Here is a 17448-nt window from a genome sequence, read left to right on the forward strand (position 1 = left end):
ATGCAATGTAGTTTAAAAATGTAACTATAATAATACATTAAACCATATATTATATTAGCCTACCTCTTTGTAAAAGGAAGGGACTAACTAAGCGTAATATAACCTACTTTGAGCTTAGTTACGTAGCGTGTATGTTGACGCATGCGCACGTTGGTCAGTAGCAGTCTAGCTTGCTAACTTTACCGGTCCGGTTCATTGACAGAGGACAGTGGTAAGGTGTTCAAACAATAGTTGTTTTTCCGTGCATTTTGCTCACGGTAATTACATTAGTAATGTATATTATGATTTGTTTTCTAATTCAACTCTAAAAACTGGTGCTATGTAGGATTGTATGTATTCCTGCCTGGTGACTTAATAGCATCATTCACCGCATCGTGTGTTGTCCTCCTGGTCTGGCTAGCAGGCTTGTAACAACAACGTCACCAGAAGGCCTCACCAAAAACAAACCCGCACAAGCCATGATTTACAATCCATCTGCTGTTGCTAGCTTGTTAGAAATGGTATGCTAACTAGTTAGCTGCTTAAGCAGAAAATGTAGCTCATCATATAGCTAGCAGGCCGTTACTATTACACACTGTCTTGAGTACTAGTATTTGCAGCACTTTGCTGAGCATGCATGTAGCTAGATAGCTAACAGATCTGTCTTGCTTGCTCTGCCGACGTGGGTACAACAGCCACAGTCTTTAAAGTTAAGTTACGTTGGCTAGCTGTGTTGTGCAAATATTGCTGACTTGAGGCTAGCGTGGAAACAAACATAAACCAGCTAGCTATGCTAATGTTGGTGCTAGCTTTAAATGCTGCCTGTCGGCCTTAAACGAGCGGCTGAGTCAGCGAATTTGTTGTTATTGAAGTTGCGATGTTAGCTAGCTATATTATGAAAAATATTTTTAATTGAAGATGGAATTACTATCAGTGTTAATGCGTAATGTTTTGATTTGTCGTACAGCCGATAAAAGTGAATTATTTCTGTCAAGACTACCCCTGAACTCATGGCCCAGTTCGGAGGACAAAAAAACCCTCCCTGGGCTGCTCAGTTCGCTGCAACTGCGGTATCCCAGCCTGGCCACTCTGGACAGTCTCTCGACCTTAACAGTCTACACTGTAAGCAGAAACATATAGCTATGAATATTGTTTGTCAACTATACATATGTCATTTATTTGGATGCATGCTATGCCTAGTAAGTTATCTGTAAAAAAATAATAAAAAAATGATGATTTTACAGTGATGTAACATGAGTTTTAGAGTAGAAAGAGTAGCATCTTCGGTCCTTTAAGGGTATCACCCATTTTCCACTGTCTCCCTCCTTGCAGCTCTGGGAGTGCAGCAACCCTCTCTCCTAGGTGCATCCCCCTCCATGTACTCTCAGCAGTCTGCCCTGGCTGCTGCTTCCCTCAACACCCAGTCAGCTGCCAACTACCAGCTATCTCAGCAGACTGCAGCCTTGCAGCAGCAAGCCGCAGCTGCAGCCGCTGCCGCCCTGCAGCAGGTTAGCTAACTTAACTCAAAACTGGTGTTGCGGTTAAGTGCTTCTGATTTTGAATGCTTCACTGGTATGACCTGTCTTTCCAAATATGAATTGACCTTTTTAATAAAATGATCTTGAATTAATACATTCTTTAAAGACTGAAAGTTGGTGCGACCTAGTTATGTATATTGTCCCCCCTCCCCAACATGTATTAAAGGTGTGAAGCATCATCCCACAGTAAGCCTACCAATCAGATGACCACAACTCTTATATCTGTCCTTATATATCACAGTCTCAGATAAACTCAGCCCTGCAGCAGTATCAGCAGCAGCAGCAGCAACAACAACAACACCAACAACAACAGCAGCAGCAGCAACAGCAGCCACCTCCACAACCACCACCACAACAGCAGCTCTACAATGTCCCTCACCAGGTATTAGTCGTTGTTGCTGTCGACTTGTTTTGGGCTACTTTGTCAAGAACTGTACTTGGACTGAAAGTTCAAGCGTTTTCTAATAGCCATTTTTGTGACTCATTCGACATCTGTTATGTTTGTATGAGTACAAATTCCTATTCTAAAGGAAAACATCCAGTATGTAATGTTTGAGGATGTTACAGTCTGTCACAGAGTTTTGATAAAGGCTTGTTAGTCCTCTACTGATGATGTCTATTGAGCCAACTAGGTTTAGTTGTACATATTTGGGCTGATGGCCTGCAATCAGTGTCACAGTGTGTCAACAAAACAAACGATTGCACAGATATTTAAAACATGTTCCTACAGAAAGTACTATATCCCACAAGTCTGTCATGGTTTAACTTATATGCTTATATTATAAGGATGTTCCCATTTTAAGGTTTTAGTCTTCCCTTTGTGGAGGTTGACTTCTCCAAGGGTGTTGATGTATTATGGTATTCAATGTTGGATGAAGATAGACTTGCATGTAGACAATGTAAACTAAAACATCTTCCACTAAGATGTCAAGTGCCAAAATCTAAAATAATTAATGTTGAACAACGCTCTTACTACTGTTTTTGCGTGTGCACCCTATCAATTCAGCAACATCGGCATCCCTCAACAGACTCTTATGGGGTAAGCAGAGCGGAAGTATCAAAAGCAGGTGTTTAACAGTGGTGTGGGGATGTGGACTTTTGTCAAGTCAAGAACCAGACACTCCCTGCCTGTGTACGCTACGTATTATATTCTTTTCTCTCTTCACAGCTCCCACAGCCCCAACAGGCGCTGCTGACTCAGGTAATGGCTGACAACCATGTCTACACTGATATTTTTCTCTTCCAGCAAGGTTGTGCTTTTGCTATTGTTAGCTAATGCTGAGTATAACCGCCTAGCCTTAATCTGTGAGTACCGGTTTCACACCGCATTCTTAGAACTCACCTGTCAGATTAAGAGGGTGTAAAATTAAAAGAGGGAATTAATTATGAATGTATCTTGAAAGTGGCAAATGACTTTCTCCTCTTGTGTAATGTTCCTCCCTGCACCTACGACAAAGAACTGGACGGGTGAAAACAAGTTTCCGGTAAGCACCCGTTCACCCGGGCGCGTTCACCAATCCTGTTTTTTCAGATCAGTTTTTTCATATCAGTTTAGTGAAAAGAAAGAATGCCACTGGAAAGAGAACCAGGCAAGTGAGTCTTGTCACATGTAAAGACGCCTCTGACTACCCCCTCCGGGTCATAATACAGACAGTTCCTTGGCACTAGCTACTGAAATACTGTTAGAACCCTGCCTTTGTGGTTCTTTATCTGTACAATATGTACAATTTGTATGTCGCTTTGGATAATAGCGTTTGTTAAATGAATAAAATGTATTATAAATAAGATAAGTCAGACAACTGTAAATGGTAAGATGGATGGATGGAAGAACCTATCTAATCTGTACTCCCTCTGCATCACTCTTTTCTCTGCTTCCTTAGCCCCCTGTGGCCTTGCCGACTAGTCTAAGCCTGTCCAACCCCCAGCAGACAGCCCAGATTACAGTGTCCTATCCCACACCTCGCTCCAGCCACCAGCAACAGACCCAGCCCCAGAAACAGCGTGTCTTCACTGGTGTGGTCAACAAGCTACATGACACCTTTGGATTTGTGGACGAGGATGTCTTCTTCCAGCTCAGGTGAGGAAAGCGATGTAATGACGGTTTACTAAGCTTTCACTTTGTTGTCAGGCAGAGCTTTAAGGTCTGGATCAACTGAAGGATGTATGATTGTGCTAGACGCTCCATGGCGAAGAAGTCAAATCGTTTGACTAATGAGATGTTCTTGTCCTGTCAGTGCGGTGAAGGGGAAGACTCCTCAGGTGGGCGACAGGGTCCTAGTGGAGGCTGTGTACAACCCCAACATGCCCTTCAAATGGAACGCTCAACGCATCCAGACCTTACCTCAGTTAGCCAACCAGTCGGTGAGAACTAGGGATGGGGAATTGAACTGATTTCACTATTCGAATAGTATCCGAAATGATTTTCGAATATCCGAATAATACATTTTTATTAATGCGGTTCCGTTATGTAATTAGCCTGACATGACGCAAAGCATACAGTAAACACATGAACCACCACACATTCTGGCAATAATTGTGACTGTTAAACTATTAGATTAAATAAGGGTTAAATAAAGAAAACAAATGAAAGATCAATTTATCAACATGACGAAAAGACAATGAACTTGAAAAAACGCTGCGTCTTCACACTTATAAGCTTTAAATTGGCGGAATAGTGCTTAACCTATTATTATGTGAAATATATATATATTTTTTAAATACATTGGACGAAATTAAACACATTGGGTAGGCTATCCTCGATAAATACGAAAGACACACATGGAGAAATATTGCATATTAACTTGGAACCGGAATCCTACAGGATTGTGCGCCACACAATGCAAACGCTAGCTGTACATGGCTACGGGTGAAAAAATTAATAATCCACAACTGCATTAGCCCTACGCATTTCAGGAAAATTAGCATATAAACATGCTCAGGGGAGAGTCAGGTACGGAGTCAATTTACGAGCAGGCCGGCGTAGAAAAGACTCTGCAGGAACTGAGGTTGCTGCGAGGTACGGCTTAGCCAGGACACTAAGCTTCTTGTAGCGCTAAATGAAATGAAAGGAGACTCGCAGCAGAACGCAGGGTCACGTAGCCTACCTTTTTGGATTTTTTTCATCCTTTCTAACGTCACAACTATTAGAATTCACGATGCAACGGTTTTTCATTAAAAAAACTTTTAAACTACACTCATAAGTATTTGAATACTAACTTATTTTAGGATATTCGATTAACCACGCCCATCCCTAGTGAGAACTTTCAGTAGCTGCACCAAAAAGCAGTAAACTTTAAGAAAGTGATAAATTGCTATCTGTGTGGGCCAAAAATCATGGTGGTTGAAAACAATGCTGAAGTTTTGTTTATTCTGAATGTGCTACAGCTATGGCTAGTCAATTAAATCAAATCTTGCCACCAGGATTTTTGAGGTGTGTGTGTGTTTTTGACTGCTCTGTTCTCAATCCCCCCCATAGCACCAACAGCAGCCCCAGCCCTTACCTCAAGTTTCCCCACAGCTGGGCAACTTTTACCCTGATCCAGGGATGCAGCAACGCTACTCAGACATGCACTCCGTTGTGGACAACAGACAAAATGTAACCCCTCTCACCCCCCCTCCCACCCTGGCCTGTCCCTTATACACTCTCTGGGATTCTCCCTCCCTCTTCTCTCTGTCTATTGTCCTGCTCCTCTTCTTTCTTTCCTTTTTATCTATGTGCCCCAACTTGTTGCTTTACGGCCCTGTTACGTATAGAGCTGAACTTATTGGCTATTTGTGGAGAATTCTATTTGGGAGTTTATTTCCCTGTCTTTCGGATGACTTCTTTACAGAAATATGTATATATATATATATTATATGTATGTCTTTCTTAAAATCCATATCCACTGCTGTCTAGTTTTCCTCATTTTGTCTTTCAATAATCTTTTCAACTTTGTGCTTGTGTTACCTCTAATGATGTAATGAAAAATCTCTCTACAGGGTAAATTAGCAGTTTTACAGTGAATTAAAAGTTTTTTTAAAGGTGCAAACCATAATATATTTTGTTTAAAAAGTGGCAGGAGATTTGTATGCTCTCATGTCCACATTAAATTTGGATTCTTCTACATTTTACTAATTGTGATGAAGGCTCACATGTTGAGCTGTTGAATTCATTCATAATTTGAATTGATAAAGAATCCAAAGAATTCATTGGGGAATGCATCTTAAATACACTTTCTCTTCACTGTTTTAACAACTTTCATCTTCTCTATAAAATCTGTCACAATTTTTCACTTCATTAACAGGCCAGGACATTCTCACCTCACAGTTGGTGAAATGTGAAAATACATTTTTCCTATAAAAAAAAAGGAAAAGCAAAGCTATCCAGAATTTTCTCTTGAAATAGGGTACTTCCTCAATTACCCTTCCTTTCTCTACAGAAGTAGGGGTAATGTTATCAGCTTCTTATTACATCTAGAAAATGTATATTTTCTTTGCAAAACAATTGTTTGTTTACATATATACACCAGTAGCTCTACACGTAAGTCACATTAACTTCTGTCTTATCTCTCTGTCTCTCCAGAGCCAACCTCCAGGTCCTATGATGAAGTCTGCTCCTACCATGCTGCAGTCTCTACCACCACCCACAAGCTTCAGTGTCCCCACCCAGGGTCCCCCTCCCTCTCTTCTGCAGGCCCAGCTCTCTGCTGCCTCCCTGGCTCCCCTCCTCCAGAACCCTCCCCAGCCCCTGCTGCCACAGCCTCCTCCCAAAGGTAGGGGGCGCTCTCCACATGATACAAATTCTACATGATTAGCCAAAAATGACATGTAGGAAATTTGGAGTGTAGTATAAATAGTTTGTGTGTCCTCACTATGTTTTCTTCTTTTGGACGAATTTGTCTTTTTGCACTTGGTGGCCCTGTGTGTAGATGTGTTCTCAGGGGGTCTCCTCCAGCCCCCAGTGAGAATGATGCCCCAGCCTCAGCCGGTCAGAAGAATGGACCCCACACCTCGCTTCCCCAACCGCAACGACCGTCCGGAACTCATCCTAAGGACCAAGGACGAACGCAGGTCAGGGTTATACACAGTATGAGGGACTTACACATCAGATCAGACTCAGAGTACTTTTGTCTCTATACAAATGTACTCTAACAAATTGCTTTTTCCATCTTTCCCCACTCCAGTCGCGAGAGAGACCGCGAGCGTCGGCGGTCACGGGAACGCTCGCCCACACGCAAGCGTTCCAGAGACCGTTCCCCACGGCGTGACCGCTCCCCTCGACGTCCCCGGAGGGCGGCCCCCCGCTACACTGTCCAGTTCTCCAAGTTCAGCTTGGATGGGTGGGTGACACAACAACCATGTCTGACGAACACAAACGATTGAATAGTTAGATTTAATAGATTAAAATGTCGTCGAATTTTGTATGAGCAGCTGAGAAACAACTAAAAAGGTTAATGAGTGACAACCACTAAGATTACTTAAAAGAGAGAGAGAGAGAGACAAAAATGACTGTACTGTGTACAATAACTTCAAGAAAGTCTTCAACCGGAGTTGCAGCTAGGACACCAAGGTAATGGCGCGGTTCTGTTCCTCGCTTCAGATGTAACTGTGACATGATGGAGCTGAGGCGGCGTTACCAGAGCCTCTACATCCCCAGTGACTTCTTTGATGCCGTCTTCACCTGGGTGGACGCCTTCCCCCTGGCGCGGCCCTTCCAGTTCGGCAACTACTGTAACTTCCACATCATGCACAAGGAGGTGGACTCTCTGGTCAAGAACACAGCTGTGCTCGACCCACCTGACGCCAACCACACCTACAGCGCCAAGGTAGGACACTGACAGTTTTTCTATTTTCTGTTTATACCTTTCACTACAGTACTTGTTTTATCTTTATCTGTCTAATTACTATGTTTATTGTTTTCTCGCATGTATTAACCTACTTTGCAATAAATGTGATTCAGATTCCGCTGTCTCATAAAGCATGCCTTACCAGCATTTGTCAAAGTATTGCCTAAAGCTCATAATCATGGTATTTGTTCACATGTGGGATGCATTTGATCCACATAACTTTAAATCTGACTACCCAATATCTATAATCTGCTTTGGGCTCCATTCTGAATTTGCGTTGACACTTAAAATGATCCGTCTGCCCTGTAGGTGATGCTGCTGGCAAACCCCAGCCTAGAGGAACTCTATCATAAGTCCTGTGCTCTGGCTGAGGACCCCCAGGAACTTAGAGATGCCTTCCAACACCCCGCCCGCCTCATTAAGGTACGCACACAAACGCACAAAATGGTAAATGGATGACGAGGGTTAGTGACGATGCACATGCTTAGCCGTCAGATACCGGAAGTCACACCCACTATGAAAGAAACCCAGTAGCTTGTTGACTCATTTGTGTGTCACCCATTCTGGATTTGATTGAGTTTTTCCATTTGAAGTCTGGTTTGTTTGGTTTGTTATGGATTAAACATCAGGATTGCATGTATAGGTCTATATAGGAACCCTCTCTTTTTTTCTTTCTGTCTGTTGCTTTCTTGTTTGTCCTTCTCCCATACCCTCGCCTTTTCTGTAAACTCAACTAAGCCCCTTTATTGCTCCTTCTCTCTCTCTTTCAGTTCCTGGTAGGGATGAGGGGCAAGGATGAGGCCATGGCCATCGGGGGTCACTGGTCACCCTCTCTAGATGGAGCGGACCCAGAAAAGGATGCTTCTGTCCTCATAAAGACAGCCATACGCTGTTGTAAGGCTCTCACAGGCATTGACCTGAGTTTGTGCACTCAGTGGTAAGTACCTGTTCTCTTTTCAACGATTTCCTTCCTCTCCTAGACGGTGTTTCTAAATGACTAGGCCTGCAGTTACTAAAACCCAGAATCTGTATTCCGTGCTATATGGTTTTAGTACCTTGGCTCTAAACTCTTAATCTCTGACATGTTTGTTTGGCTTTTTTTGTTTGTTAATTAGTAATGATTAGAGTAATGATTATAATTCTGTGATTTTTTTAATTTGCTTCCTTAATTATTTGTCCCATCAGTTATTGTGTGACACTGTCATGCATCTTTTATCTATGTGGTTATGAATGAATGAGTGTGTTGTCTGAAGAACAGTCGCCTGGACCAGAAGACGTCACCATTACTTTGTTTACATTTTCTTTTGACTCTGTTAAATATCTTACATATTTAACTTGCTTTTACTGTCCTGTTTATTCTTTTTCTTTTCTGACACAACCCTGTGCTACGTAAAATATCAAAAACGAGTGCAGAATACTGAGCAAAGATTGGCTGAAAGGGGGATAATGGCAGGACCGGGGGCTATTCTTTGTTTTTGTCTGTCAACTTTTCCAAAATGGCCGCCGTTACCTGTCACAACCGTTGGAGAGCTGCAGATTGGGTTTCCATATGCTAATGATGTCTGTTTTTGTGTGTGTGTGTTTGTGGGGGTGAGGGCAGGGGTCACTGTAATGAAGTCAAAGACCATTCAGTGGCGGGTGGCACTATAGCCTACACAGTATGCAGGGTGGGAAAGGCTAGCCCTAGCAAGGCTGGTCTATGAAATGTGTCCTGACCAGAATGTTTCTTTCCAATGCGCCTTCTTCCTTTGCGACAGGTATCGTTTTGCAGAGATTCGCTATCACCGCCCTGAGGAGACACACAAGGGGCGGACAGTCCCTGCACATGTGGAGACAGTGGTTTTGTTTCTCCCGGATGTTTGGCATTGTCTTCCTACCCGCTCAGAGTGGGAGGGGCTGTCGCGCGGACTCCGGGAGCAGCTGGCTGAGAAGCTGTCGGCCGAGCGAAAGGAGGCGGATGGAGAACAGGCACTGAACCGCTAATCCCTCTCTTCTCATTTCCGCTTCTCACAGGAAGGCACAGGAATTACTAAACAAACAAGAAATACAATACAACACAACACAGTACATGCCACCACCATTCACACAAGCACACACACAGAGACATCACCACAGGCAAAGTACTGTACTACCAGACCCCTAGGCTTCTTCCTTTCACCCCCCAAACCCCTCCCCCTTCCCCTCTGCTCCAACTACTCCATTCCTCCATCTGCACTTCCACTCTCCCTCAACCCAGAAGACACATACAGTGGAAGGAGACTAGGTTCTATTGTAATGACACCTCTGCAACTGGTAAAACAGCTTCCAGCTCCCTTAAACCGTCGCTAATTAGGCACCAAGTTTGGCTTTCATGGGATATGTGAATTGATGTGAATTAATTAATTTGGTAGAATATCTCTTCCAACCAACCATGCATGTGGCTTTAGAATGCCCTAAATTCCTCATGATTTAATCATTTGCTTGTAACCAATGAATATTCTGAACAGACCGCTGGAACCTGCAGAGCCAGTTGTGAGAATACCTGTGTTTATTCTAGAATCGTGTCCTTTCTCTATGATTGATTGATTTATTTTAACCTCAGTTCGATACCAGCTGAACTCCAAAAGAAATCCTCCCCTAAGTTTTGTCTGATGTCTGTCCCGTGTTTTTGGAGTCTATACTCTTATTGGGCTTTAAGTAGAGATTGGTTTTCCTTATGACATAGATTGAAACAGGAATAAAATACCCAAATCACACTCAAATAGGAGTTTAGGGATACTGCATACACACTCAGTTTGGAGACCAGCTTTCAGTTCACCCGATGTACTCACAGACCTTTTTGGAGCCACTGTCATTGATTTACCTTTTTGTGTTCCACAGAACTGCTTTGATTGGCCGCTGGGGGGGGGCACTTTCCGTGGGGTTGATAAGAGCTTAGAGAGCTTCCCTGTGTACCCTACAGTAGCAGTGGACTTTTACCCAGTCGAGAGCTCATTAGGACTATGAGAGACAGATGTGACCTTGCTTCTTGCACGGATCAACTTTTGTTTTCACAAGTTGAAACTGGGGAGAAGTAGTGTGTTGACGGTCTGCTGTCCCTCTCTTCTTGCCTTCCCTCTATCTCTCTCTCTCTTCTCTGTATAAATGACTCTGAAGGAGGAAGAGGAGAAAGATGAAGAAGAGTTGAAGGAGGTTACCACGCCCACACATTGGGCCAAGCTCGACCCGAAATCAATGAAGGTAAAACGATGTGGTGGTTTGCAGAGGCATTGGATATCTCTTTTGAAGTTCATCCTTACTTCCCAATACCTGTGTTTACCCATCCAGTAGAGTCACAGGCAGGTATTACAGTGCTCCCTCTCCCCCTTCTCTCCTGTAGGTGAATGACCTGCGTAAAGAGCTGGAGTCTCGCTCCCTGAGCTCCAAGGGGCTGAAGTCTCAGCTGATTGCCCGCCTGACCAAGCAGCTGAAGGTGGAGGAGCAGGTGGAGGAGGCCAAGGAGCCTGAGAAACCAGAGAGCCTTGCCCCCGAGGAGGAGGAGCCCCAGCGTGTCGAAGAGGACAGAGAGGTGATGAACCAGCCAGTACAGGGGTCTGGTTAGCATAAAGATGAAACTAGGAAATACCCAGCATCCACCAGATTGAGCGCTCTTCACAGCTTTCGTATATTGAGGTTGGAGCACTTAATTGTGGTAGAGTTGTTGCCTTTCTCCTAATTTTTGTTTCTTTCTCCTCCTGTGCCTCTCAGGAGGAGGAGAGGAAGAAGCAGGAAGAGCTGGAGCGCCAGCGCAGAGAGAAGCGTTATATCCTCCCCGACGAGCCCACCATTATCGTCCACCCAAACTGGGCAGCCAAGAGCGGCAAGTTCGACTGCAGCATAATGTCACTCAGCGTGCTACTGGACTACCGGCTGGAGGATAACAAGGAGCACTCGTTTGAGGTGAGACAAAACATCTGCTTTTTCAAAAACGGGGTGGTGAAGTCCAGAGGAGTGGTGCTTCTGAAACCAGTTTGTCAAGTACTCAGCATCAAAAGACAATGGTCTTACTTTACTCCGACATGTAGACTGTCGAGGGATTTGTTGTGTATGTGTGTGTATATATAGTATTTTATTTATTTGTTCCTTCTATGAACCACTCTCTGTCTTTATTGAACCAGTCTCACTTTTTGTGACAACCCATCCCACCCCCACATCCAGGTGTCCTTGTTCGCAGAGCTGTTTAATGAGATGCTGCAGAGGGACTTTGGGTACCGCATCTACAAAGCCCTAGCCTCCGTGCCCTCCAAGGATGACAAGAAGGAGAAGAAGGAGAAAGCCAAGAAGGAGGCAGAGAAACGGGACGTGAAGAAGGAGGACGAGAATGGAGAGCCGGCAGTAAAGAAGCCGAAGGAGGAAGAGGACAAAAAGAAGGTGAGTGTGTAGTACTTTTCCCATATACAGTGCCTTTCAAAAGTTTGGAAACACCTAGCCTTTTATAATTTTTGAAAGACACATGCGCCACCCGTTTTTCATTTTTTTAATGCATGAATTCAAACACTCAATCCTGGTCTGTAGGGCATTTAACTGACATGTATACAATGAGTTTCTCCAAATATTGCTGATAGTTTGGTGAAAATGAAGCTTTTAGTACCAATATCTAGTCAAATTGTGTTCAAAGTAAACCATACCGTTAAATTCCCTGTTTTTTTGCATATAAACAATAGAAACATGCATGTGTCTCTCAAAAAACAAAGAATGCTCGATGTTTGACTGGCACTGTACTCCTAAAAGAATCCTCAGATATGAAAAAAATTGGCCTTCTATCTGACCATGTTAAATAAAAGGAGGACGAGAAGGAGAGAGTACTGAAGAAAGAAGAGTCTCGTGATGAAGAGGAGGACGAGAGCAGCAACACCAACGCTGAGGAATATGACCCACTAGAGGCCGAAGATGCTGATGATGATGATGATGATGGTACGGCCCACTTCCCACACATCCCACAAAGTCTCTAAGTTCAACTAGTCAGAAGAGCTATTTCTAAAAGCTTGAAAACAGGCAGGCTTATCATGTGATACCAGAGACCACAGTATCTGGGACCTGCATAGATACAAATAAAAGTCCCCTAAAGTGACATTTGTCCAACTCATCCTTACTATCTTCTGTGCGTACAGTAAGACATGTGCTTGTCCTCAGATAAGGATGACGAAGACTCCAATGGCAGAGAAAGGAGGGATGAGCACAGAGATGACAGGAAGTCCAAGGACAGGTCCTCCAAAGACAAGGTCAGTCTTTCTGACTGTTCTAGATTTTTCTGCTGTTGTGGTTTTGTTGTGCTGCGGTATGTTAAGTGCAGTGTGTATGTACAGTTAAGTGCAGTGTGTGTGTGTGTAGGAGAAGGAGAAGAAGCAGATGGTGACCTACAACAAGGACCTGTTAATGGCATTTGTCTACTTTGACCAGAGCCACTGTGGCTACCTGCTCGAGAAAGACCTAGAGGAGATTATGTACACTCTGGGCCTGCACCTGTCCCGTGCTCAGGTACACACACACTCACACACAGGGCCTACATTTGCATTTGAAAAGTGAAAGGATTACAACTGCTTTGAGTCTAAATTTACACAATGTATGTGTGTCTGTTTCCAGGTAAAGAAATTGTTAAACAAGCCAGTGGTGAGAGAATCCTGCTTCTACCGCAAACTGACCGACCGGGCAAAGGATGAGGCAGCTCTGTCTTTCAGCGACATCCAGCTGGATAACTTGCTAGGTGAGACACACAACCGAAATCTCTCACCCCAAAAAAACAACAAATCGACCCTGACGTTCTGCTTCTTTCTCAGGGAACCGAGCTCTGCTTGCAGGCCCCAAGGCCAGCGCCAAGCCCGCCGAGGGCTCCGAGTCAGGCAGTCTGATTGTCTTCAACGGGGCAATGGTGGACGTGGGCAGCATGATGCAGAAGCTGGACAAGAGTGAGAAGGCTCGGGAGGAGATCGAACAGAAACTCATGCTCCAGGATTCCAAAATGGGTATGTGTAGCAGTGAATCTCCCTAAACGTCAAAAAAGGTTTAGATGAGATTGGTAAAAACTGTTGGAGAGGATGCCTTTACACTGTGTGATTAGTTTGAGGTTAACAGTCAAGTCTCCATTTGCTCTTCACTACATCAAGCACACCGGTATGGTTCTCCTTCACACCTACAATCATTATTTTGTCTACAATCAAACTTTTACTTTATTTGTACAATGAATACCCGCAAAGGACCAAGGGGTTGGAATAAAGTAAAAGTTGGTAAAGATAATAGATGGCCTCCTGTGTGTTTGGTTTTAGACGAGGGTGCTAAAGTGATGATGCAGCTGGAGCAGGAGAACGGTGAGATGGCTAAGGAGCTCCAGGAGATAAAGAGCCACCTGGAGCAGACAGAAGAGAGCCTGAAGGTGGTGGAGGAGCAGAAGTCCCATTTCTGCAGCCAGCTCCACAAGACGGCTGACAGCCTCACTTCCACCATGAAAGAGCTACTGGGAACCCTGCAGAAGGTAACACACGACAGGATTGACTTTTTTGTTTTACTGTAAAGTTCATCTATACAATATTATACAATCCATGTCATTTTTCAGTGCACTAAACCTGAATTAATCGAAAAAAAGTTTATTCAATTAATGATTTCTGGCCCATGCCCCATCCCTCAAGGGACCTTGAGCCACAGGCCGTCATTCCCAAATGATAATTTGTTCTTAATTGGTCTATAACTGAATAAAGATAACAATTTATCTGAAAAAGATAAAATCTGATTCCTACTAAGGAACTTTCTGGTATCACACCCTACATGTACTGTGGACATGGCGTTGTGCTTATTTAACCGATCAAACTGCACCATTGTAGCTTATCTGTCATGTGACACACTAACTGCACAACTGCTTTCCTCCAGAAGGTGCCCTCTGAAGCCGAAGACCAAAAATCTCAATCGAATGGTTCAGACGAATGAATGAAGACTCAAACGAGGGAATCTTCTTTTAAACTTGTAAATAGATTAATTTGACAACCTGTTTTTTTTTTGGGAATTCATTTTTTGTTGATGTTCTTCCTCATGGCCATCTATGTATAAATGATTATTGATTGGTTGGTTATGTTTTCATGTTACCTCATGGTTTCCCTTCGAAAAGGGTACATTCATTTTGTCTGTTAAACCGATTAAAATTGTATTATTGAGGTAAATTGTGAAGCGTTCCAATATTGTAAAAAAAAAATCTTAACAAACTTGATATTTAAAAATAGTTTTGTTCAGGCTTGTGTTAATCTTAAATTCTTATGGAATTAGTTATTCATATTTGTAACAGAAATTTGGCCTAAGTTCAGTTCCTTTACCTATTTCTTTGCCAAACATGCTTGTCTGAATACCACCGCACCACATTTATGCCAGTATGTGTGAGTTGTACTTATCTGAGAAATAAAATTAGCAATAATGATGTTATTTATGTTCAAGTGGATTCATAAAGTTTATTAAAAAATATGTTAAACAATGTTTGGGTAATGAGGTAAACAATTTCAAACAATCTGATAGAATAACAGTTATCTTTCTCTCTGACTGGGCTGTTAACTGATGTTGCCACTTGTATGAATTTCACAGACCTGGCTAGCAGAGTAAATCGTATTTTCGAATAGGAAGCCATTTACAAATCTAAGCTGAATGTTTCACAAAATAGAAGGAATTGTTTGAAAATGAACCTTAATATTTTGAGCCCTTAATTATTTTGTACTCTAGGAGGTTTGGGGGCTTGTTCTTGAGCTAGACAGGGTAACTTAGCTGATGTGATGTATGGAGTTGGGAAGATTACCCTAAATCTAATGTTTATGAGCCCAAAGCTGCCCAGTGCACATTATTTTTCTATCGACAATGTATGATTGCCTGTGCAAAATATAAATGGTTCATTTAAACTCATCTTTGTGTCCTTGCTGTATTTTCATTAGTTCTTTGAGTAGGAGTTGGATGCACTTTTAAAATTGAAGGAAGCGTAAATCATTTTCTCACTATTACCAGTAGTGGGCAGTATATAACACTATACCAGATATTGTTAATCTGGTATAGTGAAGCACAGACATTTTACTGCTTAAGTAGACAAGCCTAGGATTCAGTTGTCTTTAGTTCAAAAGTAAACTGACTAAAAGCAACTTAATCTAATCTCTGAGATGTGTCTAAACTCTAACCCTTGAACAGTGAATTAGCTGCATTGTCTGATATAGACTAAAGAGAATAATTCAATAGAGAGGCACCAGCTCCTGAGCCACTTCCATATTCTTAAACTTTGAAGTTATTACAAAAGACTTGTCAGGGTAACCTCTCTGTCTCTGCATAATTAGGGTGTGCCTTACTGCTGTTGATGTTATGTCTGTCGTTATCCTTTGTCTTTTTCATACACACACTCGCTCAAACTTACATACATAAAAGCTACTGCGGATGTGATAGGAAGGGAGTTCTTCCCCTACACATTCCAAAGAGAACTTCCTATATGGAAGACAATAGCCATGACAACAAATGACTACTTGGAACCAAAATATTTGTCTCCAAGTTCAGCTTTTGCATTAATTTGGTCCTTTATCCTCTCTCCTTGATGACTGCATGTCCTGCAGAGGGATCTGATGTCCAGCCAGAGGTCAAACCCACTTGGAGCCCAGTGTGACATTTCTGAATGTCTGCCTGCCCCTCCTCAAAGGGCCATCACCTTCACCAGACGGTTAGGATTCCATCACTTCAATGCGTTCCCAATATGGTTCCAGTTATGTGTTGTGAGCATAGTGTTAGTATTCTATAGAGAATAGGGTGGACTGAACAGCACCTCTTTCAACCTCTGATTTCTACAGTTTTGGAAATAGTCTTAACTAGTGCAGAAGAGTTTTCCTATAGGTTGCTTACATTTAGTCATTTAGCAGACGCTCTTATCCATAGTGACTTACAGTAAGTACAGGGACATTCCCCCAAGGCAAGTAGGGTGAAGTACCTTGCCCAAGGACACAACGTAATTTTTCACGGCCAGGGATCGAACCGGCAACCTTCTGAATAATAGCCTGATTCTCTAGCCGCTCAACCTTCTGACCCCTGCTTGCAGCAGCTGTGAGTTTGTTGAGTCATGACTTGTGGCAGGGTCCCCTTTTGATATAAAGATGACGTCATGGGTCATGAGAAAGAAAAGGTTCGGAAGGAATTAGATGTATAATTTTTTTCCGCCCATCTGTGTCATTTTTTTAGGACACTCAGCTTAGTTAAACAAAACCTACCTCTCCAGTGCCATGGTATATATTTCGACTGTCTATTGGGGCTTTTGTCATCATGTCCTGTTTTGAATAGGTGGCATACAAACCTTCTTCTTCCTGAACACACACAAACTTTTAAACTCCAGCTGTAGCACACTGTGTGTGGTGTGTGTGTGGAATGAAATCCAATCCTGCCATGGAGAGCAGTGCAGGTAACCCCACTCCCCAGCCCCAACAGAGGCCCTTTGTGGCTTCCTCTCCCCTCCTTTTTAACCCCCTGCTATCAAAGGGCTAAGAGTTGCACACACACAGGCTGGTCTGTGGACAATCAGTCCATTTTAATGCAGGGCTGATGTTAAGGGTGGGGAGTTGGCCTGCATACGTTGAGAGAATTGTTTAAGGAATGTATCATGTTGCCATATTTTTCTATCCTTGAGGTTTGTTTTGGTAGTAAAAGGAGGGCTCTGAAGTAGTGGGGGTTGCAATGGGGGAAGCAACATTTGTGGATTGTGGTATGGTATTATACTGCTCTTATTGACGCTTGGGAATGGCCAAATATATGGTCCTATTGGTGGTTTAGTTCTTTGATGTCACCTAGATGAAATACAGTAAACTCTTCTCTCATGATTTCATTGTTTGCAGGTATGTGTGGCTCTGTCTCCCTCTCTGTGTGTGTTTGTGTGTGTGTGTGTGTGTGTTTGAGACCTCTCACTCTGGAGGTGTTGATCTGCCCATCATTACCCTCCCTTTTGTACCCTTTGTTGAGCTCTGTCACTCCTCCTCCAGCTGTGCATAGCGGCTCATGGTAGCCAATCATCCTCTACCACCGCCCTCCACTGACACCATCCAAATCACATTCTCCTCTATCTAATCCACCCCCATCTACCAGCCGCTTCCACAGTCCTT

At 43.1% G+C, this 17448-nt stretch overlaps 1 protein-coding gene across 2 annotated transcripts; it reads left to right on the forward strand.

The window, feature by feature from the left end:
* The first annotated feature begins 163 nt into the window (after positions 1 to 163).
* On the forward strand, positions 164 to 15232 carry ccar1 (cell division cycle and apoptosis regulator 1). 2 transcript variants are annotated; one of them, XM_067236224.1, is made up of 28 exons: positions 164 to 211; positions 947 to 1101; positions 1312 to 1487; positions 1759 to 1899; positions 2524 to 2556; positions 2686 to 2718; positions 2975 to 3001; positions 3398 to 3594; positions 3752 to 3878; positions 4993 to 5112; positions 6079 to 6268; positions 6425 to 6566; positions 6680 to 6835; positions 7096 to 7321; positions 7652 to 7765; positions 8113 to 8279; positions 9100 to 9310; positions 10478 to 10561; positions 10701 to 10889; positions 11069 to 11260; positions 11519 to 11731; positions 12145 to 12274; positions 12494 to 12582; positions 12692 to 12838; positions 12944 to 13064; positions 13138 to 13323; positions 13624 to 13829; positions 14222 to 15232. In XM_067236224.1, exons 2-28 carry the CDS (start codon positions 990 to 992, stop codon positions 14276 to 14278), a joined length of 3786 nt encoding a protein of 1261 aa, XP_067092325.1. In that variant the 5' UTR covers positions 164 to 211; positions 947 to 989; the 3' UTR covers positions 14279 to 15232. The 2 variants fall into 2 exon arrangements, with proteins under 2 accessions (XP_067092325.1, XP_067092326.1); XM_067236225.1 differs by having other exon boundaries at positions 14225 to 15232.
* Positions 15233 to 17448: the final 2216 nt, after the last annotated feature.

The sequence above is a fragment of the Osmerus mordax genome, chromosome 5 (assembly GCF_038355195.1).
Source record: "Osmerus mordax isolate fOsmMor3 chromosome 5, fOsmMor3.pri, whole genome shotgun sequence".
NCBI classification, from domain to species: domain Eukaryota; kingdom Metazoa; phylum Chordata; class Actinopteri; order Osmeriformes; family Osmeridae; genus Osmerus; species Osmerus mordax.

What these genes read in the sequence shown, in the direction of transcription:
- ccar1 (XM_067236224.1), top strand. Translation starts at nt 990, where the DNA reads ATGGCCCAGTTCGGAGGACAAAAAAACCCTCCCTGGGCTGCTCAGTTC. An exon ending in TCGACCCGAAATCAATGAAG is followed by an intron (nt 10,562 to 10,700) that starts GTAAAACGATGT and finishes TCTCTCCTGTAG; the next exon opens with GTGAATGACCTGCGTAAAGA. An exon ending in ACAAGGAGCACTCGTTTGAG is followed by an intron (nt 11,261 to 11,518) that starts GTGAGACAAAAC and finishes CCCCACATCCAG; the next exon opens with GTGTCCTTGTTCGCAGAGCT.